We start from the raw sequence: 25,815 nt of genomic DNA on the forward strand, positions 1-25,815 counted from the left end.
TTCATCTCTGATGAAAATTGCCTTGTCAATGACGATATAATACAAGTGTTCTTTAGGTAAGGTCAACCTTCAGCATAGAGTTTAGTCTTCTATAGAGGCATTTCATTGATTATATAAATGTTATATAGGAAATGCAAAGTACCATAATGTGGGAGTTTGATCAATGATGTTATCCTGATTTATTACTGCATATTTTTGGACTGTGATGTGCACAAAGCACTAATTTAAAACCTCACTTTAGTTGCAACCTACCTCTTCCTTTTAATAACAAGAAAGTCATCTGATTACATTCTTTCAGTTATCCCCATGTCACGTATTAGATAATCTCCTTATAGTTTAAAACTAAAAACGCTAATGGATTGGGGAAATGGGATTTTGCTTTCACACATTATACCTCTCTTTTTATGCTTGCCTTTCAGATCATTTATCTAAATAATAACCTTCAGTACTCCCTCCTTCCTTCCAATGAACTAAAACACATTAATAATTAAAGTCAGTGAAGACATCTTCTCCCTGATCTAGTTTTGCCCACTCAGATTACCAGTTTCAGCTCCTACTTTCCTACTTTTTTTTTGGAGGGGGGACAGGGGGCAAAAGTTACTGACTTGTAGAGCTACTCCTATGATTACTTCCTAATTTGTTCCAATTAAAACAGCCAGTGTTAGTTTACACAAACTGTAGGTCGTTGTTAATGAGTATCACCAGTCAGCAGTGACTGAAAGGGCATTGATTTCAGGGACTACAGGATAGAAGTGATATGAAAAACTCAGCAAACAGCTTTCAATCAGAAAACCTGTTGGGTCAGCCTAAGAAAAGAGGAAGTAATACACACCTGCATGTGAAGGTGCTGCAGGTGGTAGCTTCTGCTGGCAAACTTGGAGATAAAGGAGGAGGTGTTTCAATGGTCTTAGTGTCAGAATGAGGGAAGGTAAGTCATCCTGTACAAAAGATAAATGACTGGCCCAGGGTCAGATACAAGGACTGTGGGAATTCTGGAACCACCAGGACAGAGATTTTCTAGAGTATTTCTGTAGTTCAACTTTTACTATGCCTGACTTAAGAAGTTGTAAGACATAGTTCTGAAGAAAAAAAAAAAAAAAAGGAAATCTCAGCAACAGGGATGTGTCTTTAAAACATTAAGGAAATAACTTCTCTCACCTACCAGTAACTTCTGAGACAGATGGAGCTGAAGCACATTCAAAGACACATCAACTTTGTACTGCCCTGAGACTTTGGAAAACATATTCCAGAGGATAAACATCCTTTCACAGAAAATCTCTCGCAGCAGCTCTTCTCATTCACGCAAGAACAAATGTCGGTTCTGCTGACCGCAGTGGTGGCAATAAGACATGGGAGTGAACAGTATCTCAAGTAGGCAGGTGCTGTGTTAGAAAGCCACAACTGTCTGAAAGTAGCTCACACTGCTCTGCTGCTCTCCTTGCTCTGAATAAATTCATCCTGGTAGTAACTTTCCAGACTGCATAGTCAAAAAAGGCTTTGGATTTAAAGAGATGTTCTTACATAAATCAGGCAGTTTTCTCCATTGATAATAACAAAGAACGGCCCCATGAAATCAACCTGAATGCCTTCCTGGAACAACATAGATAGTTCCTGTGCTGATAAACAGCAAGATATTCTCAACAGTGGCAAATTACAAAAGAGCAAGTATCTACCTATCTGTGCGGTACAGACACTAAATTAACATCTTCATGACTTGTGGGAGGTGACCAGGAAAAATAGCAGACAGATGGCTAAAGGATGAGTATTCCACTCATTCTGCAAGAAGAAAAAAATAAAGCAAATCCATGAATAAAATTTAATAGCAAAAGAAATCTGCTAACAAAGGTTAACCCAGCTGGAAGCAAAAACATCCGGAAGCAACAGTTCTATATGAAGTTTCATTTCCAGTGAATCATGCCACTATGTTCAATGTAATTCTAAATACAAAAGCTGCCCTTACCGCTTGTTCTCTGCTGTGGGATCGCTGTCAAAACAAAGAACAATTACAAAATGTTCCCCCAGTTCTGAATTCATATTTGCTAAGTGATGCTGATACAATGCAGAGATCTAAATGTGAAATTTGTAAAATGGAAAGTGAAATTCTCCTCTTTGCTTGTGTTTAGATGACACAGGAAGGTTGGAACAGGTTTTAAGAGCTTCTTGTAATGTCATGACAAGAACATTGCATTTGCTATGTACTGGAAGCCAAAGTGGTGAATGTAAAACAGTAATCCACAATATTCTAGAGCAGTATCTGAACTGCTTGTTATAATGCATTTATTTAGGTATGGCACCACTAGATTTCAATGATGAATTAGTCTATGGAGATTGTTATTTCTTTCAATATAACATTTTCTTGATGATTGCTTTTAGGTTTTCTCTGAAACACTGCTTTACCTTAATTCTTAGAAAGTGTTTGCAACAAGTGATGATAATTCTACTTCTGTATTTTTTTGCTAAAGTAGAATGTCCATTTTCACCCAAATTTTGGATTATACAGTTCAGCAAAACACATGCTTTCCTCTGATGCGTGAAGTGTTGAAGGTGGCAAATATTGGCATTCTCTTTCTTTGAAGAAATATGAGATTTCCCATTATTGGAAAGCTCTGTTGCCCTGAATGACAAATTACACAAAGAGACAGAAGGAGGATGCAAATCTTAGTTTTAAAAGCATCTAATATTTGCTCAAATTATATTCAGCTGTATTTATCTAGCATTCTGGCATGCTGATGGAATAGCATTATCAATAAGTCTATAAATCGGATGCAAAATGCATGTGAGCTGTCTGTGCATGAGGAAAGAGCAGAGCAGCAATAAATTAGAGCATAATATATAGTTTAAAGTGTAGCAAAAGGAATGCCTTGACAAATCAACGCAACATATTTTGTCACTGAGAGGGAAAGATTCATTATACATCAGCCTTGAGAATGCTGGATTTCTGAAGCATGGGGTCATCTAGGACATATGATGTCATTGAAAGAGTATGGAAACATGCATAGAAAAGCAACAATAATCTGCAGAATAATAATAATCACGTTAAATTTTTCAGCTAAAACTGAAGTTCTCTCCAGTCCTTCATTGTTCAAGAGAGTTCAGGAATGCAACAAGAGATAATAAAATAATGAATTCTGACTTCCTATGGATTTGGTACCCACATGAGATTCAAGAATGATCCTCTTTCTGAACGTGAGTCACACACGCAGACTTTCCTTTGTCTGGATTTTCTGTGGTGTATATTAATGTCTAAGTTTTGTTTAGCTGAGAAACTCTTTCCTCTGTCATGGAAAATCTGATAGATCATAAAATTTGGGGAAAGTCAGTGTTCTGGGGAACTGAACTGCCTTTGGGAACTGCCACACATGACAGAAACTCACCATTACATTTCAAAGTTGGTTGGAGGAGAGGACACAGTCATGGGGGCAAACACATACACCCAGCAGATTGCATCGGCACGGAATGAAAAAAAAAAGAAGGAAAAAAGAGACTGAAAATAAGACCAAGCTGCCAATTGGTTTTCCTGCTGACAGCAGCGAAGTGCCACAGGACATCTAATTCCCTCTGATCACAGAAATGACAGACAAGCTGTCTCTTGCTCTGACTGTGGCTTGGGCCACCAGACCTCAGGAGTGACATCATCACATCCCACTGCCAGCGGGGAAGTGACCCAGAGACATAGGCAGCTGATGTCAGCATTGCCTTTGGCGTGCTCAGGAAGACACTGGAACTTGGCAGTGTGGTAAAGGGTTTAAAATGGGGAATGGAGAGGTGGTGATGAGTCTGGGGTCACTGATCTGTGGGCTCTTGTGGTGCTGACAGGCCACAGGAACCTCTTACCTGCTTTGCCAGTGGCAAGGCCTTGCAATTGTGGTTATGAGAGAGGAATTGTTCCCTTCCCTTATGTAATGAAAGTACCAACTATACTTACACTAGGAACAAAAGCTGCGGGACAAAAGGATAGAGTACAGCCCTGCTGAAAAGGACCTGAGGAGATGGTGGATGGCAAGCAGAACATGAGCCAGCAGTGTGCCCTCGCAGCCCAGAAAACCAGCCACATCCTGGGCTGCATCTAAAGCAGCACGGCAGCAGGGAGAGGGAGGTGATCCTGCCCCTCTGCTCTGTGCTGTGAGACCTCACTAGGAGTACTGCATCCAGATGTGGAGTCCTCAGTACACTGAGCTGGTGGAGTGTGTCCCGAGGAGGGCCACAGACATGATCCCAGCGATGGAACACCTCTCCTACCAGGACAGGCTGAGAGAGCTAGGGCTGTGCAGCCTGGAGAAGAGAAGGCTCCGGGGAGGCCTGAGAGCAGATTCTAAATATCCAAACTGGGGCTGTAAGAAAGAAGGGGACAGAGTCTTTAGCAGGGTCAGTGGTGTTAGGACAAGGGGAAATGGTTTGAAAACAAAAGAGATTTGGATTGGATATAAGGAAGAAGGTTTTTTACGATAGGGCAGTGAAGCACTGGCACAGGTTGCTCAGAGAGATGGCGATGACCATCTCTGTCATGACCTTGGAAACATTCAAGGTCAGGCTGGACGGGCTCTGAGCACCTGATGGAGCTGTACGTGTTCCTGTTCATTGCAGGGATAGCCTTTAAGGCTCCCTTCCAACTCAAACTTCCATCATCATTCTACGATGATCCTACGATAAACATCTGAAGCGCAGGAGTCAAGTGGCTGGGGCCAGGCTCTTTTCAGTGGCATCCAACGACAGGACAAGGGGAAACACGTTACTGTGAGGGTGGCAGAGCACAGGGACAGGCTGCCCAGAGAAGTGGTGGACTCTCCTTCCCTGGAGATTCAAGACTCGCCGGGACGCCTTCCCACCGACTGTAGGGAAGCCGCAGCAGGGGTCGGACTAGATGATCTCCAGAAGTCCATTCCAACCCCCCCGATCCTATGATGGCTGCGGACTGACCGGCTTCGGAACGTGCTTCGAACGGGCACCTACGCCACTCAGGAGCCGCCACCCCGCGCCAGCCCAGCAGGGGGCGCTGCAGCCCCAAACGGCGCCCGGAAGGCGGAAGCGACGCGCGGCTGTTCCCCAAGATGGCGGCGCCCAGGCGCGGCGTGGCTCCGGGGAGGATGAAGCGAGCGGCCGGCCGCGCTCGCCGCGGCGATGGGAAGCTGGAGAGGCTGCGGCTGGCGGTGCGAGAGTTCGTGCAGGCGGCCGGGGACCAGCCTCCGCCGCAGCACCCGCTGAAAGGCTCGGAGAGACCGAGCCGAAAGAGCCGGCGGGACGCGAGGAAGGAGAAGCGCAAGCTGAAGCGGAGCCGCCGCCGCCGCCTCCGACGCGGAGAGACGGGGGACGCCCCCGCCGCGGCGGCCCGGCCGGCTCCTGCTGCCCGCCCCACAGCTCCGGCCTCGCCAGCCGCCGCAGGGAAGAAGCAGCCGGAGCCTCCGCGGCAGACGAAGAAACCACCCCCGAAAGCGTCGCGGCCACCGGTAGCGGCCCCTCGGCCGTCCGCCGTCGCTTCGTCGAGGAAGCGGGCCCTGCTGGAGGCCAACGAGGAGGAGGAGAAGGAGATCCGGCGCCTGGAGCGGCAGCTGAGGCTCGGCAAGCGCCGCAGGAAGAAAGGGGAGACCGCGGCCGAGGAGCTGCCGCAAAGCTTCCTGCGGGACGGGCTGGGCTACGTGTTGGGCGCCCTGGGCTCTGGCGCTGGCCTCGCCGGGCTCTGCCAGAGCAGCGACGAGGAGGAGAAGGACCCGGAGCCGGGGAAACGCGGAGAGGATCATGAGAAGGCTCAGGAGATCCCAGAGGAGTGGGTAGAGGCCTCTGACAACTTGGAGGGGTCAGATGTGGAAGGGCAGTGGGACAGCGAGAGCTCATCCCCTGAGGACAGCGGGGTGCCTGAGGGAAGCGATGCCCTAGAGTCGGAGGAGGAAGAGCAGGAGGTAGGGAGTTGGCCTGAAATAGTGCAAACTTGCTTCTCAGAGTATGTGCAAAGCAGACTTGATGTCACTTCCGCAAAGCACTGATGTTTGCTGCCTGACCAGTGTGGAGAGATGTTGGTGAAAACCATGCTGGGTGCAGCAGCAGCATTGATTTCTGAGCTTCTGCCAAGTCCTAGAAACCCACGCTGGCACATTACACCCTAGCACACAAAGCCTTGCTTATGTATACACAGTCAACAAATAAAAGGAACAAAAGCATCACCATCCCAGAACCAGATTAAGCACTTCCCTAAGATCATAAAGAGCCTATGTGACAATGAATGTGTGTTGGAAATGGGAGCTCCTCCTTCCAGAGGAGCTCAGACATGCTGCCTGTGTTTGGCTTTGTAGTGCAAGTGGAGGAGAGGAAGCCAAACATCATTTAGCTACATGGCACCGAGTTAATCTGATTCCACCTCTGCAGCTGAGGGTTTCACTCATGGAGGTTCCTGTTGTCTATCTGGTTAAACCAGAGACCCAAGATGTCAGTTTTATTAAAAGTAGTTTACTTAAAGCTTTATGTGAACAGGAGAGGTTCTTTTGCTTCTCTTAAGCTGATCATAAGCAGTAACTTGCTGCATGCTTTTTTCCTGAATGCAGTTATTCCTTTGGCATTAGTTATTGTATGCTTAACAAGAAGACTGATATATCAAGTAGGAATGTATACTTAAGTTCAAATATTTTAAATACTAATCTCATCTGCTGACTGTTTTCTTGATAAGGGTCATAATCACAGTGCTACAAAGTACATTCCCCCTCAAGTGAGAAAAGCTCAGGAGGCACTCGATGACAAGAAAAGACAAGAATTGGGAAGACTGAAGAAAATAGTGAATGGTCTCATTAATAGGTAATGTAATAATGACAAGTTGTTAATCTTTCTGATTTTATGTGACAGTGCTCATCAGTCAAAGAAAAGTGGCGTGGATGTGACTTCTGTCTCTGCAAACTGTTTTTAAGTTGGCAGGCATGTCTGCTATCCTTAATAATAATTATCTTTGTTGATAGAAATTCTTCAAAGTTGGTAGTTATAGAAGTTGAAGAACCTAGAAAATAAATTTACGATTGGGCTGAATTCCACACAGCTGCTGCCCACAAGTGCTAGCTATAATTCTCCAAGTATCAGTTTCAGTACACCTATTTAAAAAAAATAGAAAAAACACCCTGTGGTGAGAGATCCCTACTGTTCCCACACCAGCACATTGTGTTAAAATTGAATAAAAATACATTTCTCCAATATTACCACCAAGGAAAAGCAACTTTATGGTATTTTATAACTTAAAGAAGGAAAAAAAACATTTGCATGTGTTTTTCAGAGTATCTTTAAAATAAGAAATCTATTGATATTTATCTATTAGATATAAACTGCAGGCTACGAAAGAGTTTGTACAATCACTTAGGATTTGCTGCACCTGACATGTTCCAGAAGCATGGAGTGTTTTTGTACTTAGTTTCTCCAAAAACTGTGATGTGCCATAGCTACAAGTGATCAAAGTCTGGTTTGTAATAAGGCTGTGCAGCATGACAGTAAGCACAGTGACAATGCTTTGTCAATACAGCTGCTTTTACATGTAAATATTTTTTAAAAAATGAATTTGGGTGATTTTAGTTTAGTGAACACAGCAAAATACAAGAGGTCCATTACATTCATCTTATTGCTCATTTTAGAGAAGCTAGCTGGGCTTCAGAATAGGTTGCATGTTAGATAAATTGAAAATTGTGGAGCTGTACAGAGGCAAAATAGCAAACACTGGATTTTGTTTCTCAATAGGTTGAGTGAGCCAAATTTGTCCTCCATTAGTGGACAGCTGGAAGAGCTCTACATGGCCAACAGCAGAAAGGACATGAATGAAACTCTAACAGATATCCTTATGAATGCTTGTGTCACTGCAGTTGCCATGCCTGCAAGACTGATGATGGAGCATGTCCTTTTGGTCAGCGTTCTTCATCATACAGTAGGAACTGAGGTAATTCTTGTGGTTAGGACTAATGCTGTTGAGTAATACAAGTTGGGGAGTGTATTGATATTTGTTTGGATTGCCTTTTAGTTTGATTGTGTGCAACTAAATGGCATCTGTAGATGAGTAGGTGTTGTTCTCTTGGGTATATGAGAACATTTGTTAACCGTGTGTATCCAGGTAAGGAAGGCTGTAGTTACAGGAGTCCTTCCATATAAATGAAAAAAGTCCCTTGGATTCTTTTAAAGCCCAGTCATGCAAATCATAGCTAGGTGTGAGTGACTCCATAATATCAAAAACTTAAGTAATTGTGGCAGCTTCCTCAGAAGCTGGGGCTTTTTTGTATTTTTTTTTTTTTAAGTTTAATAATGGAGATTTAATATCTCTTGCTTCATGTCAAGAAGCTAAAGTTAGAAAGATTTGAGCTAATTTCGATGACATTTTCCTCAGAGAATTGAAGTGTTTCAGCACAGTATTCCCATCTAATTACGTTCCCATCTTACATCTCAGTGTATGAACTCTGTTGATGCAAGTTCTTCAGTTATTATTCAGGTCAATAAATACATAATGGTCTCTGAAACTATACTAAATGTCAGATGGATGCAGTTACACTAACTTCTCTATGTAGCCTTGCTGTTAAACTGTCTTATTCATTCCTTTGCTTCCTGGAAGGAAGTTCTTAATACAAGTAATGCATGATTCTATAATGATATATCTGATATGTTGTGATAATAATAATATATCATGATAATAATTAAGAGAAATCTAATTTGTTCAGAAGTTGAAGCTTCCTAGAATACTGAGTAATATGTAGCTGATATTCAGACTGCCTTCTATACTAATGACTGTCTTAGTCAGCACCTTTGATTATAAGCGTTCTGTTCATGAAGAAGCAATATCACCTCTGACAGGTTCTCAGCAATACTAGGCAAAGCATTCACAGATAGGCCAATAGCTATATACAGAAAGAAGAACAGAACTCACCCAACTGGTGAGAGGGCTCTCTAGCTACACAGCACTCCATCCCAGGAAGCAGCTCAAGTCCAAGGGGTGCTCTTCTTTCAGTGGCTGGTCCTTATATGAGCCCAGGGGGGCTCCACTCTGGGTCCTTCCCTTCTGGTTGGGGGGGGGGGGGTGCAGGTGTAAGCAATTTTTCTGTGCTCCCTGAGCCAGCCACACCCCTTCACCAGGCGCTCAATCACCAGTTCAAGCCCTGTCCTAACAGTTCCCCTACAATAAGTTTGTAGCATTTAACTGTATTATGCAGTGCTGTAGGGCTTTTTTCCATAAAACAAATCTAGTGTACGTATTACAAACAAGTGTGGTAATGCAACTGCATTTTGGATTATCTTGGTCAGTGCAAAAGTTGAGATTCTAGTGGCTGTGTGTATGCATTTGTGCAGTGGGATTGCTAGATAGTTTAACTGTCATCTTCTGGAAGTTTGTCATGCAAGTCAGTGCTGCTGCCAGGACTTAGAAACAAAACAGGACAATAAAACAAAAAACCACCAGCAAATATTATGTTAGTAGTGGTGAGGAGAGTGGTTTGAGGATAGTCATGTTTGAGCCCTAGCAGTAATGCATTCATTACCTATGTTTCAATATGCTTTTTAATTCCAGTCTTTAGCAGTAGTTTTTTCCTCATAAGTACAGATTCCAGGATTTATTTTCAGCTGTACCTCTGACACTGGCTGAGTCTTATTCTCACTTTAAAATCAGCTTAGGCTCATACTCCGCAAGTGAAAACTTGTTATGTTGGAGTTTGTTTTACTTCATCACCTGCTAAATGTTTCATTTTGGAATGCTAAACTATGATGCATTAGGTTTTGGACAAGCAGCTTTTACTGGATAAATGTTTAGCAGTAAGACCATGCTAGCTGGACAGCAGAGGAGATGTTTGTGAAAACTGTATAAGCAAATTCTGATGTGTGCGTTCTGTAATTTCAGAACATTTGCTTTTTTTTGCACAGACTTGAAGAGGCATCTGTATAGCATGTATGAGGTTTAGTAACATATGCTTTAAGAAAACGTGACACAATTATATATATATATAATACATCCATATTTGTTGACAGGAGCAACAATATTTCTTTAAAATTAATAATAACAGTGCCCCCAAAATGAATGCGTTGCAGATGTCTGTAAGATCTACCAATGTTTAAGTGCTTTTTTTTTTTCTTAATGGAACTGTTTCCAGGTCGGTGCTCACTTTTTGGAAGCTGTGGTGAAGAAATTTGATGAACTCAGTCGAAGTGATGCGGAAGGGAAAGAATGTGAAAATCTGCTTGCCTTGATTGCCCATCTTTATAATTTCCACGTAGTTCATTGCCTGCTTATCTTTGATATTCTGAAGAAGCTTGTTAGCAGTTTCACTGAAAAAGACATTGAACTGATTTTGTTTCTTCTGAAAAACGTGGGCTTTTCTTTAAGAAAAGATGATGCATTGGCTTTGAAGGACCTGATCAGTGAAGCCCAGAGCAAAGCAAACACAGCGGACAAGGAACTTAAGGATCAGACTAGGGTATGTGCATATTAAGGATTTTCTTTTCTGAATCAACCTTGCGAAGTATTTGGGTACCTGTGTTAATTTACCAAAATGTTTTCTGCTGCACTCTAGGTTCTCAGTTAGAGCTCAATCATTGCATTTAGGTATTTACTTTCTGCTTATCTGTCTTGCAGCTGATGAAACTAGAGCTGTTGTGTGTATTACGCAATGGTTGATTCTTCTGTTTCATGATACTTTTCACACTTCAGAAAGTTTGGTGTTTAGCAGCGAAGACTTTGAATTAAAGCTTGAACACAAATGAATACAATAGGAGTTAAAGTAAACATCCTTCTCTGTATTTGTATCCACGTCATCCGAATTTCAAAGTACCTTGCCAGATCAGTGGCTTATTCCCACAGAACAGTATTTTCAAAATACATTTTCTGCTTTATTAAACAAGCTTGCAGCACATAATTCACATAAGTATTTCTTCTCCCTGTAGGTTCGTTTTATGCTAGAGACTATGTTGGCACTGAGGAATAACGACATGCGGAAGATTCCCGGTTACGATCCTGAACCAGTTGAAAAACTCCGCAAATTGCAAAGAACATTGGTGAGAACTTTCTTGGCAGATACAGTATTGCTGTTCTTACACTACAAATAATTATGTCGGCTTGATGATGTGTAATAAGCTGTGTAATGTATAGTCTATAAGATAGTTACGTTTATATAATACATATATGTATATTATGCGTGTGTCTGTATATATGAAAATAAATATTTTGGAATCCTTTGAACAGTCTCAAACTCTTATGGTCAAAAATGACTTTAGTACTTGAACAATCTCCTGCCAACCAGCCTTCTGCAGAACAGTCTGCTGAAATACATAATACTTAATCAAAGATATTGAGGCAAAATCCTATACATGAGAGAGACCGTGGAATGTTTAATGATTGTGTGGAAGAAATGAGTCATCATGACAAGTTCTTTTTTTCCATAGATTTTTTTTTGCATGGATACAGGTATTGCTCCTAAGTTGACCATAATTTTGAAAGTTCTACAAACTTTGATGTGTTGCTTTTTTTTTTCCTTATTTTCATATCTGGGAGCCTTGTGGATAGTGTCTAAAACAATTCAGTATAAAAGGCTTGAAGGCATTTGTCTCCTTTGTGAAAATGAATTAGTTTTCTAGATTTGAATCTGGTTCTAGCTTGTCTGCAAAGACCCTACTTGTCTGCAAAGTGTTATTTTTCAGAAACTTGTAAGTACAGCATGCACTGTAGAATTTCCTCTATTAATTTTTCACAACCCTCTTAGTACAGTTCCAGATCTTTGGTTGAAAATTCCTGTTTTGTTTGAAAAGTGGATGCATTTTTTTAATTGTACAGCTACTTTTTTATTGATGATCTTCAAAAATTAAAAAGAAAGGAAGAGAATTCAGAAGTTTCTAAGCACAGATTTGATCAGCTTCACCTATTTGGAAAACTGGTAAATTTTCTTCAGGTTGCTGCTTGTAAGAGTGGATTGTAGAAGAAAAATAGAGATCTTTTGGAGATAAAGTTTTCTGTGTTTGTTTAAAGCATTTATTTAAAAGTAACTTTAAGTAGTTAAAGTATCTTAAAAAATATCTTCAAAATCACTGATTATCCTTTGTTCTTCAAGGTTCACAACAGTAGTTCTGGAAAAGAAACGCAGCTCCGTGTCTCCCTGGAGTCCCTCCTCAATGCAGATCGGGTTGGTCGCTGGTGGATCATAGGATCATCCTGGAGTGGAGCACCAATGATCAATAACAAAGACAGCAAGACTCAGCAAAAGTTGCATATTGGAAAGGTAAATCCATGCAGGACTGGTTCTAAGTCTAGTTGTTGTCTGTGTTCTTTTGAGTTATTCACCTGTATCAAGAACATTCATTTTGGAGCCCACAAAAGCCGCTTTGTGGACTCGTGTAAGATGAAACTTTTGAATTGTAAATTCTGCTCTTAAAATCTTCAAAATATCAGACTCGTGACCTTCATAAGAGCCATTATTCTTGTAATACTTTGTTATAGTTTCTTTTTATCCTGTGCACTTTTAACTGTGGCATTGCAAAAGTAACTTGTTACGTGAAATGGAAGAAGACGCTTAAAGTAGATTTGATAATTTGAATTCTTATGCGTAGTGTTGTCTGTTCATGGGTGGCATATATCTAAGCTGATTCTAAAAGTAATTTGTTGAGATGGTAGTGGCATGGTCCCATACATTAGCGAAACACTTCTTAAAAATAATTGGCACAATTAAACTAGATTTCCATAGTTGAAAAAGTTCCTGATGACGCCTATACCTCTGTTGGACAAAAGTTCAGGACCTTTGGATTCATGCTTTACCATTTACTGGAGATTTTCGTTAATGGTGCTATTGGAGGCTGCACAGAAATAGCTCTCTTAAAGCTTTTTTTTTTTTTTTTTTTTTCCAGGTGAGTTCAAAGATAATGGAGCTTGCTCGTAAGCAGAGGATGAACACTGATATCAGGAGAAGTATTTTCTGTGTATTGATGACAAGTGAAGACTTTATGGATGCCTTTGAAAAGCTGCTTAAGTAAGTACTGACTAGGTCAGAGGAAAGCCCAGAACTAAAACTAGTGTTAGCTGGGTGGGAAAACTAATATTGCTGGTCTGGGCTTAACAGCATTTAATCAATAATATGATCACAGAAGTGTGTAACTAGGGATCCACAGGAGGGTGGAATAAAAGGGTAAGAGGGGGATCAAAATTCTGTAAGGACTACTAGGGGTAAGGCAGAACTGACTGGCAGTCAGAGGAAGTAAGTAGCTCCTGTTATTGGCATTCATGTCCACAACTGTGATTTGCATCATCTTTTGATTTAGGGAGCTTCTATGTTTTTTCCATTGAAAAAATATGGATGCCAGTCTAGCGGATCCCAGTCTGTTGCAGGCTTGCTCTTGCCACCTTGTACATCTCTGTCCATAGTTGTAGTAGTGTTCTAGCACCTGAGCTTCCCTCCTGCAGGATGTATTCCATCCTGGAGAATTTATTAGCTTTGGATTTGCTCCAGGATCACATATCATGTTAAGACCAGTGTCCACAACACTTAGCAAACAGCTTTTTAGAAGACTGTGATCAGGGAAGAGCTCAAACTATGTTATTCTTTGTGTCTGTCAGAATATTAATTGCAAGTCTTTAGTAACTGGGAAGGGGGAGATCAGGTCTGAACTTTCCTGTTGCAGCCTTGTAATTCAAAGAAATTGTTTTACCAGGATGGCGTGCAATTATTTAATTTGCTAACCAAACCAAAACAGACTCTGTAATAAAGTCAACTAATATTTGATTAAATGCCACTTCTGCAAAACACAGCTTGGATTTAAGACTGCGGTGGCATCATTCCAATATCTTAATATGGCCTCGTTCAATTAAAAGAAATTAGCTGCTGCTGCTGCAGTTCTTGCCAAGGCCTGGTAGCTCAATTTGCAGATTGATCCTTGCCTCTCATCTGTGCTATTTAAACTAGTATACAAATCTGTATACACACAGGCTTGTCAGAAAAACTACGTCTGCAGATTGCCTGATGTGCGTCGATACTGATTTTTATGCAGCAAATGCAGAGAGAGGAGGACTCTAAAATCTGCCCACATCTGGCGGAGTATAATGGAAAGTACACAGAGTTGTTGTTGAAGGAATTAACTGCAGTAGAAACCTGCTATCCAGAGTGTGTGGAAATTTATATTCATATGTTTGATGTCAGTCTCGTGAGGAAGAGCATGAGAAACTCACAAAGACGTATTTTAATTGCACTTGTTGATTCATCTGCTGCTAGGTCTCTGGCAGAGTTGAGGTGTGGTTAAATGGTGATTTAAACCATTTTAAATCCAAGCTGCTGTAACTTGCTTGTCTTTCTCCTCCTTTCAACAAAAGCAAGCTGTTAGTCTGTAGCCAGAACAGCTCCTGAAGTGGCTCAGCTTGTGAGTACTGGGAACATGACTGGAGCTGGAGTGAGACTGTATCCGTTTTGTTATCTGAAAGGCTGCACATCCTTACCAAACCACATATTCACAGTGGAGGGGGGATGAGTGCTTCTTAAATTTGATGGACAGGAACTTGCTTAAGCTATTTCGTAGAAAAGAAGAACTTGAAAAGCTCACATTTCACAAAAAAGATGGAATAGCTGTAGAAGTCTTAGATATCCTGTTGTACTGTGTTGTGCAATTCAGAATAATGAGTATGTGATTGTATCTACTGTACTCACCTGTATACTTTTAAAAGGTGATACTGAATGTTGCTATTTTTGATCTGAAGCCAGTGATAGTTGTGAGCTTCAGCTGTTGATACCTAACCTACTTAGAGGCAGGCCTGTGCTTTATGAATGATAAAATGCCTTTTTTAGAGGTAGTTATTCCATATATAGAGGGAGATTTTTGAAGTGATTGAGACTTGCAAGTTCATGGGATTACTGTTCCTCTTGAGTGATTTAATAGGTGAGGTGGTTGTAGCTTCTTTACCTAAAATTTGAAATCTGTACAGCTTTACAGTGAAGTTGTTTAGGAATATGAGGTCTGGAAAGAAGGAGTACTGCTGGGTCTCTGAACAAGTGAAGATAAGAACAAAACCGAATTTCAAAATGCTGCTTTACTTGGTTACAACTGTTTGTAACCAACTCAGACACACCTTGGCTGACTGGAGAGCAAATGAGTGATATCACAGACGTAGCAGTTAGAGTGCTGTTTTGTTTTGGGAAACCAGGCTTAAGTTTTCACTGCTTATTAGTAATCAACCTAGATATCATCCCAGATTTTTCAGTTGTAAAACCTCAAATTCTGTTCTTTGGCTAAATGATGGTATTTTTTTCTGGTACATATCTATGGTCAAATATAATGGCAGGTATCTGGAGGAGCATACAAGCAATGGCTGTTAGACTCAAACCATGACAGCCTGTACTCTACAGACTGTAGAGCAAGTTCCAGCGGGGTCAAACTTAGTTAGGAAATACTTTTGAGTTATATTCATGCCATAAGAAACTTGAGCTTGGAGCAATGAAAATAATTTTGTTTGACATTTTTCAGATTATAATATTAAGCATTCTTCATTTTAATTGGTTTTAATGCTGCCAAGAGTTTGACAGCCCTGGAAGCTAAATCATATTTTTCACAAGAACAGGTGCATTGTGAGTTAGTTACTGTTCCTTGCCAAGGTGCTTCAGCCCTCTTTCAGGGTGGTCAAATGTTCAAGTGGGAAGGCTATTTGTCCTTGGCCTTTATGTCAAGAGACAGATGGTGTAAGTTCTTACTGATATTGCTTTCTTGCTTTTGTTTTGATACTGTGTATAGATACTACAAGTACCAATACTTTATCCTTTGTATTGGTACACGGAGTTGCAGTGCTTGCTGCAGTACTTCTGCTTTCAAAGTTGTGAACAATGGCAGGCTCCATGATGACACGTCATCTCTGTTTTCCTTTGTGCTGAGCTACAAGCAGGGAGTGGGCTACTTTTCCCTTTCCAGGAAAATAATTACGCTTGTATCACTCCACCTCTGCCCATTGTGGTCTTGATTTTGCAGCCACTTCTTTAACACCACTAATGCTGTAACACTCCTGTGTTGCCATGCCAGAATACTGACTTAGCCTACAGTTTAAGGGGTTTGATTCTATTCAGTGTTTTAAGCACTCTGTAAGAACTTCCCATCAGCTAGAATTGAATGAGATTCGTTTGTAGGTTTTTTTGTTCTGTTTTGTTTTGAAGGTATTAAAAATGTTCACTGTTGTGGCAATCTTTTTTTCTCCTTACTAAACTGTTTTTATTCTCTCACCTAAATTTTAGGCTTGGGTTGAAAGATCAGCAGGAGAGAGAAATTGTTCACGTTATCCTTTATTGCTGCTTACAGGAGAAGACATATAACCCCTTCTATGCATTTTTGGCTAGCAAAATGTGTGGATATGAAAGACGATTTCAGGTAAAGAAGTTTCTACTTTCGGTGCCATTATCGTAGTGAGACAGTTACTAAGCACCTGACAGTTTGCATTCTTCTGTTTTGCACATTTGAAAAGGAATTTAACAGTCTGATCAAACATTTCCTGGTGAACAGAGGATTTGTGAAGAGTAGAACGTCCAAAGATTTTGCTGTTTCTCACTCAAACAGTCATTTGGTTGTTTTGTTTCATTTTTTCTTTGATACTTAGGTGACATTTCAGTTTAGTATTTGGGACAAAATCAGGGACTTGGGAAGCCTGTCAGCTAGTGCCATCTCCAACTTGGTATCGCTGTTGGTTCACTTAGTAAGGACGAAGTCATTGCCACTTTCAGTTCTCAAGGTTGGTTCGTTTTCCTTTAAAATATTTGTGTGCTCTTCTTGCATTTACAAGTTCTGTGGAAAATGTATATTCTCTGGGATCTAGATGGTGCTTTAGCTGTTTGTTGTCATAAAGATGAAGCTTGTTCTAAAGTTAGCAGATTAAGTTCATTGACTATGCTAATGCTATCCTTTGGGGATTAGGGAACCTGGGGTGACCAAGGCATACAGAAATCTTGAAGAACACAATGTAGAAACATCTTTGTGCAGTACTATCTGGTAATGAGTCCATTGAGCCTGGTAACTGCCTTGCCATCATGGCTTCCGCACAAAACCCAGGGTTCTCGTGTGCCACGCTGCCGTACGGTCCCTAATTCATGGGGGATGCATCTGCTGTACTGACATAACCCAGGGTACCAGTGGTGCTGTTCTCCCAAACCAAGAAGCTGCCTTGGAACAGATGATTTGGATCTCGTGGCTGTTGCCAAAGGCAGTGTTACTGGATCCCCACTACATGTACAGGGTAAACAAACCATTCAAATCCCTCTAGATTTCCATACGTAGAACACCTGTAAAATTGTTATTTTCTTTAAGAGAACCTGGAAGCTGAGGCCCTTTCATTAGCAGGCTTAGGATTTTGTGCCATGCATTGTAGTTGCTGTTGGTTTTTATTAGACCAGAAAGAAATATCCTGAGTGCTTTGGATTTCAGAATGAGACGACTGTAGAATTTATTTAGAAGAGTGATTGCAATGCGATAAGTAGGCAATGTTCTAGATTGTTCTAGGTACTTCTGAAGTATTTATTTAATCGAAAATGTGTATATTTGTATTCTGTTACTGATGGACAGGTTATTCCTTAGAAACTCAACTGCTTCCTTATTGATTGGCTTTATGGAGGCAGTGTTCCAGATAATTCTCCTGTGCCGAACCTCAGACTCAGTGTATATATAGGAGGCCAGCAGGTTTGCTAAGAGCCGCTCACTGTGAAGAGGATTCCGTTGTTTGAAATACTTGAGCTGAATGAATTTTCTCTGTTCCACGCCAGGTTATTGAATTTGGTGATCTAGATAAACCCAAAGTCCGTTTCTTGCGACAAGTACTAAGCATGCTGTTAGTCAAAACGGATGATGACGACATTAATGATATTTTTGGGAGGTGAGTCATCGGAGAAATCTCCAGGGAATCCTTCATTAGTAGTAACTTAAAAAGAACTTCGCTTGTTTTGTTTGGAATTATACACTGCCTTTTCCAAAGGCTAGACGTGCACTCTTGAGAAGCAAACTTTCCTGGGGGAAGCTGGAAGTGGGGGGCAGCAGGTATCACTTGTTTGTTAGTGCAGGTTCTGATATACGTACAGCTGTGAAAAGAATTACATTGAATATCTGAAAGCCTTATTATGTACGTATCATAAGATTTTCATGAGCAGAGCTCTGTAACCCCGCATTATTGCTTTGCCATCTGCGTGCACTGAGATTCAGTCTTTGCTGGTGGATTTCTTTAGTAATTCTTCATGATTATTTTCTTCTTACACTAATGAGGGAAGGCTTCAGGGTTTTGTTTTTATTTTTATTTTTTAATGACTGTTGTGTGGAAGATCTTATTTTTATGTGTGGGATGGGGAACTTTTTTCAAATTCTTCTCCACTGTGTTCAAAAGACATCAGCTCTTTTGAAGAGACTAAAATATTGTCCTGATGCCTCCATTTCACCTAATCCACTCCAAGCTATAAACATATCTGCAAACACCCATGTAAAATTGAGTTCCAACGTTTTGGTTGTAGTGGAGACAGCCATAATGTACAACTTACTCCAAGAAGTAAGTTGTATTGTAGTCACAGTGTCACGTAAAGTTAGGGGGAAGTTGTTTCAACCATAATGCTGTAACACGAGGAATTTCAAATACAGTGTCTGCCTTGGCTTTGGGGTGTTGCTTGTTTGTTTGTTTGTTTGTTTTCTGCAGTGTAACTGTTTACATAAAGCAAGTCTAATACTCTAATGTTCCATTTTATTGCTGAGGACCAATTGCATGTTGAGTATGTTTGCCATTTGCTGTTTGCCAAATCGGTGCAGACGTATTTTTAATTTAAAAGCTTCTTTAGAAAAACACCTTTTATAGGTTGAATTTATTTTTTAACGTTTCTGTTTGAAGATGAAAAAAAGAAAGCAGCTTTTGAAACGGTAGAAGTCTTAATACTATGTTTTGATCCATATCTTTACAGGATATCTGACAACCCCAAACTGGGAATGCTACGGGAAGGCTTGAAACTGTTCCTTACCCACTTCTTACTGAAAAATGCACAAGTCCAAAACAATGATGAAGAAGCTGGCTTGTTAAAAGAAAGAGCTGAACTAGCAAGCAGAGCTTTGCAAGCAAAGGAATCCAAATTCAAACTGTAGTTCTATTTCTCAAGTGAAACATATGGAAAAACCAGGTTTGCACGAAGCTGCAAAGCTTGGTTAGTCTTTCAGACCCTAATTATTGGGAATGAGGAGAACCTTGTTACTGTTTTTGTGATGAAACTGTGCTCAGCCTACTAGGTTTAACTGAAGGCGATATAAGGCATCTCCGAAGAAAGGGAAAATGTGGTGGGTTTCTTTGTCCTGTCCCTTTAAGTATGGGTGCTTCATGTAGACAACTATCTGGAGAAGAGGTTGAATTTCTCTTGTGTCGTATTCGTGGTCAGTAGTGTTCAGCGGTGTGTGTTCCAGACTTTCAGAAGACTGACCACTGTATGTTAAAGAAACAGCCTTAACCAAAGGCTTTTTATACCTGCCAGTGCATTCGCCTGAAGGAGCGAGCCACTAGATGGCACAAGTACTGATGAGTCAGTTTGGGAATAAAGTCACTTTTTTCTTAAAGTGTTGAATTGATCAGCTAATTCTGTGAATTGCTGTAGTAAAAAGACCTGAGGGTCTGACTTTGCCCAGTTATGCTGGGTGTAGAGATTATAGCAGAGTTTTATGCTCCTTTAACCTGTTTTACTCAGCTTTAAAATTGGAGTTACCAGTCTTATTATTTGCACTAATCAGATTTTCTAGGCATGAATAATCGCAGTCTTTTAGTAAGAGAATACGTTCTTTTAGGGTTTGCTCCCACTTCTCATTCAAATGCCTTAAAAATTCATGCATGTTTATTTGTGTAACTCTCAGATTATTTTGTCACCTCACAACTACACATGAAACTAATTTTCTGAAGTATTCTGCTGTTCGTGTTGTCTTTATTCCAGCTGGATAACCAGCAGGGGAGTGACCTAAAATGTGGGGGGAAATCCCTAATTTGCAGTAAGTACTGCATCTACTTGTATGAGGGCAGCCAGCATAATTTCTGTGGTGAGCTTGCCCTCAGCTTCTCATAGGTCCCATCAGTTATGGTGCTTCCTAATTGCATTTGTTACCACCGGTCTATTCGCTCTCCTTGTTACTGTTCCCATTGGGAAAGTTTGCTCCCAGAAGGCATCCACCAGGAAGTCTTGAGTTCTGCAGCAAATGAGCCACATAATAATCTTTTTTTATTTTTATTTTTTTTAATTGGAATTGAATGTGGAATATTTTGCCTGGTTGTGTGAGACATGCTTTTGGGAGGAGGTGTGCTTCTCCCAGCAGGGAGCTGTTTTTCTTGCCTTCCTCTTCTGAGGAGGGCTGGTTAAAGGCTATCCTGGAATTGGAGACACCCAGTTTCAAAATCACAGGTTACAGTGGGACATAATTTGCACATAAGAGATTACTAAAAAATGAGCAAAGCAAGATGCTTTCTTTAGCCTGTTTCAGACCACTGGCAGCTTTAAGCACATTTTTGCTCAGTTGCATCTTAGACACAACAGAAGGAAGAGGAAAAGTATGAAGTTTTTCTAAAATCCATACTGATTAGGAGAAGCATAAGCAGCATGGTGCTGTGTTTTGCTGGACTGTGTGACACGGAAGTCAGAATGCTGAGGTTTGCCCTTAAACAGCACCTTTACAAACAACCATGGGAAACCTGGTCTAGTTTTGGAGCTGGGCATGGGAGAAAACCTGTGCAAGCCTCTAGAAATTCTGACTGCTGTGGAATGCATGGGACATAGGTAAGTAAAAATCACTCCCTCTGAGCTGCAACAGCCGCCCAGTTAATTACCTTTCTGCAGGGATTGAGGGGGGTCCAGCGTTTCATTGTGTTTGTGGTTTAATAACAAATATACAGATGCGTTGCTCTAACAGGGAGATTGAGGCAGCTCTGTTCTTGAAGGCAGATCTTGAGCCATCTCCCTGGAATTCAATGCAGCAGGATGTCCTGCTTGCATGCCTCACTCAGTGATCAGAACTGAGCACCACTGCCCATGGAAATACTGCCTGGTGTTTTATGGGTCTGAGCCCATTCCCATGCTGCAGCTGGCTGAGGCAGTGCGGTGCAGGTGTTGCTGTGCAATTAGAGGAGATGGCTTTAACCTTACAGTCTGAAATTACTATTGCTATTATTTCTAAACGGACTTGCCTTATTATTTATGCCAAACATCTATTGTGTTTTGTTCTAACTCACAGCCGATTCTTGCAGCTATTGTTTTCTTTCTGAAGGAAGCAGACTTTACCTGCCTGCAGCTTTTGCGTTTGTCACATTTATGCACAAACATAATGGTTTTTTTTTTTTTGAAAAACTGAATATCCAAGGAAAGCAGCCAAAACCCGCTGCATCCCGAGGCTGTAAGGCACGTGTGGAAAGGAAAGCTGAGATGATAATACAATTCTTTTTAAGGCTGGAGGAAAAAAAAACATCCCCAGCAAAGGCAGCCCTGCCAGTGTGCCTCCTCCATTGTTGGGCTCAGCACAGTGAGATCCCCTATAATAGCAGCAAGCCCTGTGCTGGCAAGAAGCTCCCTGCAGAACTGCAGGCTGAACAGAAGCTGCTAGGGAAGGTACGACAGCTTTGACACTTTCTGCTTTCTCTACCACAGGATAAATGCTCAGTAGCACGTGCACAAAATGCATCTTGCAAAGAATCATAGAATCATTTGAGTTGGAAGGGACACTTAAGGGCCATCTGGTCCAACTCCCTGCAGTGAACAGGGACACCTACAGCTCCATCAGGTGCTCAGAGCCCTGTCCAGCCTGAGCTTGAATGTCTTTGGGGACGGTGCATGCATCACCTCTTCGAGCAACCTGTGCCAGTGCCTCACTACCCTTACTTGTAAAAAAAACTTTTATAGAGAGGCCTTCCTGCAGGCAAAGCTATGTAAGAAATGTTCCCTGTTTCGTACTAAGAAAGATGCTGCAAAATCATTGCATGAGGCAGAAAAGGGCTTTGAATTGATTCAAATACCCTACACCGGAAAGTCAAGCAGCTGCACCAGTCCTTACACGTGACAAGCTGGTGGAAAACAGTGGGATTTGCATTATGTGCCTTTAGCTGCTAGCCGGATGCTTGGGTTTTTTTTAGCTATACAGCAGAAAGTTTCCCACTTAAAACTACGCGGTAGTACCCCCTCACAGCTATTATCACTGCTTCAATTTTTGTTTTCTTTTAAGCTGACCAATGATGTTTTTCCCGTTCTCTGTTTTTTGTATCAATATTAACGGGGCAGTAAAGTCTGGTTTTTAGCTTTGGCCGGAGCATGAGGCTGATAAATCATCCCCGAGTCCTTTTGGCAGGGCTTTAGCTCTGCACCTGAACGCTCCAAGTTTCTGCAGGGCTTCTGAACTTCCCATTTTCCATTGTCCCGCGCAGGGGGGACGGTGAGCTGATAGCAGCCGTGCTCCGAAAGCGCAAACGCAAGCAGGTCTGCCCCGTTAGCAAAGGTGTGCAACTCAACACCGTGCTCCCAGCACATCTGGGATCGCTTGGATCGCGCTGTGAACTCTGTGTGTTGGGGGCTGTGGCCCAGGAGCAGCTGCCAAATGCAAACGACAGAGCTTTCGGCACAACGAATCCATGAGTGTCAGCATAGAATCACAGAATATCCCGAGTTGAAAGGGATCCGTAAGGATCACCGAGTCCAACCCCCTGGCTCCAAACAGCACCAACCCAAACCTTATGACTGAGAGCAGTGCCACAAAGCACTCTGGCACTTGGGGCTGTGCCCGCTGCCCTGGGCAGCCTGTTCCATGCCCACTGCCCTCTGGGGCAGAGCCTTTCCCTCACCCCCAGTTGTCCCTCCCCTGACAGCTCCATGCTGTTCTCTTGGGCCCTGTCGCTGCCCCTGCGTTCCCTGTGAGGAGCTCTATGGCCATGAGGCCTCCTCTGCTCTGCACCCATCAAACCCAGGGCCTTCATCCTCCCCTCACACCCTTCGCCCTCCAGACCCCTCACCGTCTTTGTAACCCTTCTTTGGACACTGTAATAGTTTTATTAGTTTCTTATAATGTGGTGCCCCACCCAGCACTGGAGATGAGGCCGCACAGTGCAGAGCAGAGCAGGACGACCCATTCCCCTGCCCAGTGGCAGTGCTGGGCCTGGTGCCCTGAGGGTACAGTTGGCCCTTTTGCTCCGGGCACACTGCTGGCCCAGATCCAAGCTGCCCACAACCACAACCCCCCCAGTCCCTTCTCCAGGGCTGCTGACCTCCCGTCCCTTAGTTTGTACATATATCCATACTAATATCCAATACATTAATTGCCCCATCCCAGGTCCAGAATCTAGAACTTGCTCTTGTTAAGTTTGATGGGACAATTTGACCCATAGGTCACTTTTCCAAAAGGTGTGGGCTATTTGAATGGGGCAGATTTCAGGAAATTGTAAGTAGAGATGTGACATGTTCACCATACACCACTTCTAGCGACTTCACCCCCTGGAGAAGCTCCCTTACCCACTGGTGATGCTCAGCTCACCCTCTGCGTGGAGCACCACTAGCAGCAAAATTTCTTAAAACTCGTGGGCTAGGACATAACACTTGGTTGACACACCAAAACCAGCGTGTGGGCTTTAAAGTGAAAACATTCAGAAACGACAAAGAAAACTGGAAGGAAAGGTGCACAGCAACACTGTGAATAGAGAGCCTTTATGAATGGTTCTATTAAAGCCTGCTGTCAATAGCAGTGAAATGGATGTTTCATTTCCAAATGTGAAAGGTTTCTGAGTATGGCACAGTTTTCACTAAAAATCAGCTGAAGCCAGGGATGCACAGCTCTGCTACAGAGACAAAAGATCCAGATGTACTCAGCTTCACCTTGGGAAAAGAAAATTGTCTTGTCTTGCTTTCATGTTCTAAGCTTCCATCTTATGCACAAAACCATCTCTTCTCCTCAGACAAAGCCTTACGTTCTGGATGGATGTTTTTTCTTAATCTATATTTCAGGTTGCCCTGAAAGCACTGACAATATGACTCTTACTTTCCAGATTTCCCCACCTAAATGGTTAGATCAGATGGAGACAGCAGCCTGCTGCTGCAGCTCTGAATGAGTTTGGTTTTCTTGTCTGTGATCTGAAGGCAACGTGGGAATGACACAACCCCATTGATGCTTCTGGCACTGCCCCGCTCTGGGTCTGTGAGCTCAGAGCATCCTTTGGGCTGCTGAGGGAGAAGCAGACCTTTGTTCTCGCCCAAGTTTTGCCACCCCCATGGATGCTGAGTGATGCTTTCTCCAAAATGGCTCTTGCAGGAAGGAGCTGGGGCTGCCCAGGGCTCATACAGAGTTCTCTGGGGCACACTGAACTTTTCCAGCATTATTCCTCTGCTGCTAAAATGGATGATCAAATATCAGCTCTGGGTGTAGTAAAGAGGAAGTTCTGGAAGAGCTGAGGAGTGGCTATTTCAGGCTCTTTGCCATTTTCCAGCTGATAAAAGAGCTTCCCACCCCAAAAGCAGTCAGCACCATGAGGGTCTGTACAATGACAGAAGCATTCTCTCTGGACAGATGAACAGTCAGTGGATGAACAGAACTACCAGCACCTGCCAGAGCTCCTCGATGGTTGGAACACCCATGCCAGCCTTCCCATCCACCAAACAGCACCTGACTATGGGCTGAAGAGTGAAAACGTGGATAAAATGTGTAAGTTTTGTAACAACAAACCTTATACTCACAAAGCTGTTACTCCATGTCCTCCATAGTGATTAATAGTGGCCATGATCCTTTCAGCAGAGGTTTCCAAGCCAAACGAAAAGGCACAAAAAGCTGGGAAGAGCAGCTGGGTGATGAAGTGGAGGGCAGGGAGAGGTGAGGTTGCTGGCACGCGCTGTCCCAGCAGAGTGCCTGCAGAGCAGAGCTCAGTGCTGGGATGCTCAGAGCAGGACCATGGGGGCACGCAGCTCTCTTCCTGGCATCGCCCCAGTCTGCTTCTCCTCACACCCAAGAGTAAGTGAAAGATTCTGACGGAGCTTGGACATCCTCTGGCCTCAGTCAGGCACTTCAGGGAAGGTGGGGGCTAAAAAGCAGATAGAAGCAGGAAAATCCCTGAAGGAAGGCGAGAGATGGGAGCTGGGGAGGGAGAAAGGCAGCGCAGACAGTGGGAGCCACTGGCTTATGTTGCTGGATTGCCGCCTTAATTACCCCTGGCAAAAGCGCAGTGATTAACATCACTGACTGCAGACAACCTTTATGTAATTACTCATTAACATTTCTAAAATTGCACCCACCTGCTGCAGCAATACATGCTTTAGAGATTCATCATGTCGAAGCCCGGAACGAGCCATCAGCTGTCTGTCAGGGCCCTACACATCACCGGCCGCTGTTACACTGCAGAAATCAGCAAGGGGAGCTTTCCGTGCACCTTCCCAAAAAGGCACCCGGGGACACAAGCTCCCAGCTGGGCTCAGCCCCACGCTCCATCCCCAGGCTGCAATCTGTGCTGCCTGCTTTTGTTTATGCTCATGGAAGTCACAACCACAGCCCCTGATAGGAATGGGAGATCTCTATCCCTATGGTGTGGGAAGGGGGAGGCAGAACGAGGGGTGCTGCTGCAACCATGAGCCCCAGCTACTGGCAGCTGCCATCGGCCAAGAACATCAGCAGAGGTCCTGTGAATAATAATTCCGAATAATGGATTAATTAGAGGAAACTGTGATGTGCTTGCAAATGTCCTGCAGGCAGTAAAATGGAGCTCAGCTTCCAGCTACACATCAAGGAGCTCTGCGGGGCTTTACAACAGCAAGAGCTTGTTGTTCTTTTCTTCTGCTGATGCTGGAGAGCAGCCCCAGTTAGAGCGAACTCAGAGAAACCTGTGTCCCTACCAAAAGGAAGCTGGCAGCCAGATTTTGATAA

The 25,815-nt window shown here is 42.7% G+C and overlaps 1 protein-coding gene across 1 annotated transcript; it reads left to right on the forward strand.

Moving 5' to 3' along the window:
• On the forward strand, nucleotides 5,015-19,846 carry NOM1 (nucleolar protein with MIF4G domain 1). Its single transcript, XM_021388083.1, has 11 exons — nucleotides 5,015-5,894; nucleotides 6,656-6,780; nucleotides 7,702-7,897; nucleotides 10,086-10,409; nucleotides 10,876-10,986; nucleotides 12,036-12,203; nucleotides 12,826-12,947; nucleotides 16,182-16,314; nucleotides 16,541-16,672; nucleotides 17,697-17,806; nucleotides 18,870-19,846. Exons 1-11 carry the CDS (start codon nucleotides 5,049-5,051, stop codon nucleotides 19,045-19,047), a joined length of 2,445 nt encoding a protein of 814 aa, XP_021243758.1. The 5' UTR covers nucleotides 5,015-5,048; the 3' UTR covers nucleotides 19,048-19,846.

The sequence above is a fragment of the Numida meleagris genome, chromosome 2, assembly GCF_002078875.1.
Source record: "Numida meleagris isolate 19003 breed g44 Domestic line chromosome 2, NumMel1.0, whole genome shotgun sequence".
Classification (NCBI taxonomy): Eukaryota; Metazoa; Chordata; class Aves; order Galliformes; family Numididae; genus Numida; species Numida meleagris.

Excerpts from the sequence above, each read along its gene's own strand:
- NOM1 (XM_021388083.1), top strand. The coding sequence starts at position 5,049 with ATGGCGGCGCCCAGGCGCGGCGTGGCTCCGGGGAGGATGAAGCGAGCG. Across the intron at positions 12,204-12,825 it reads AAAAGTTGCATATTGGAAAG|GTGAGTTCAAAGATAATGGA; the intron begins GTAAATCCATGC and ends TTTTTTTTCCAG. Across the intron at positions 16,673-17,696 it reads TGCCACTTTCAGTTCTCAAG|GTTATTGAATTTGGTGATCT; the intron begins GTTGGTTCGTTT and ends GTTCCACGCCAG.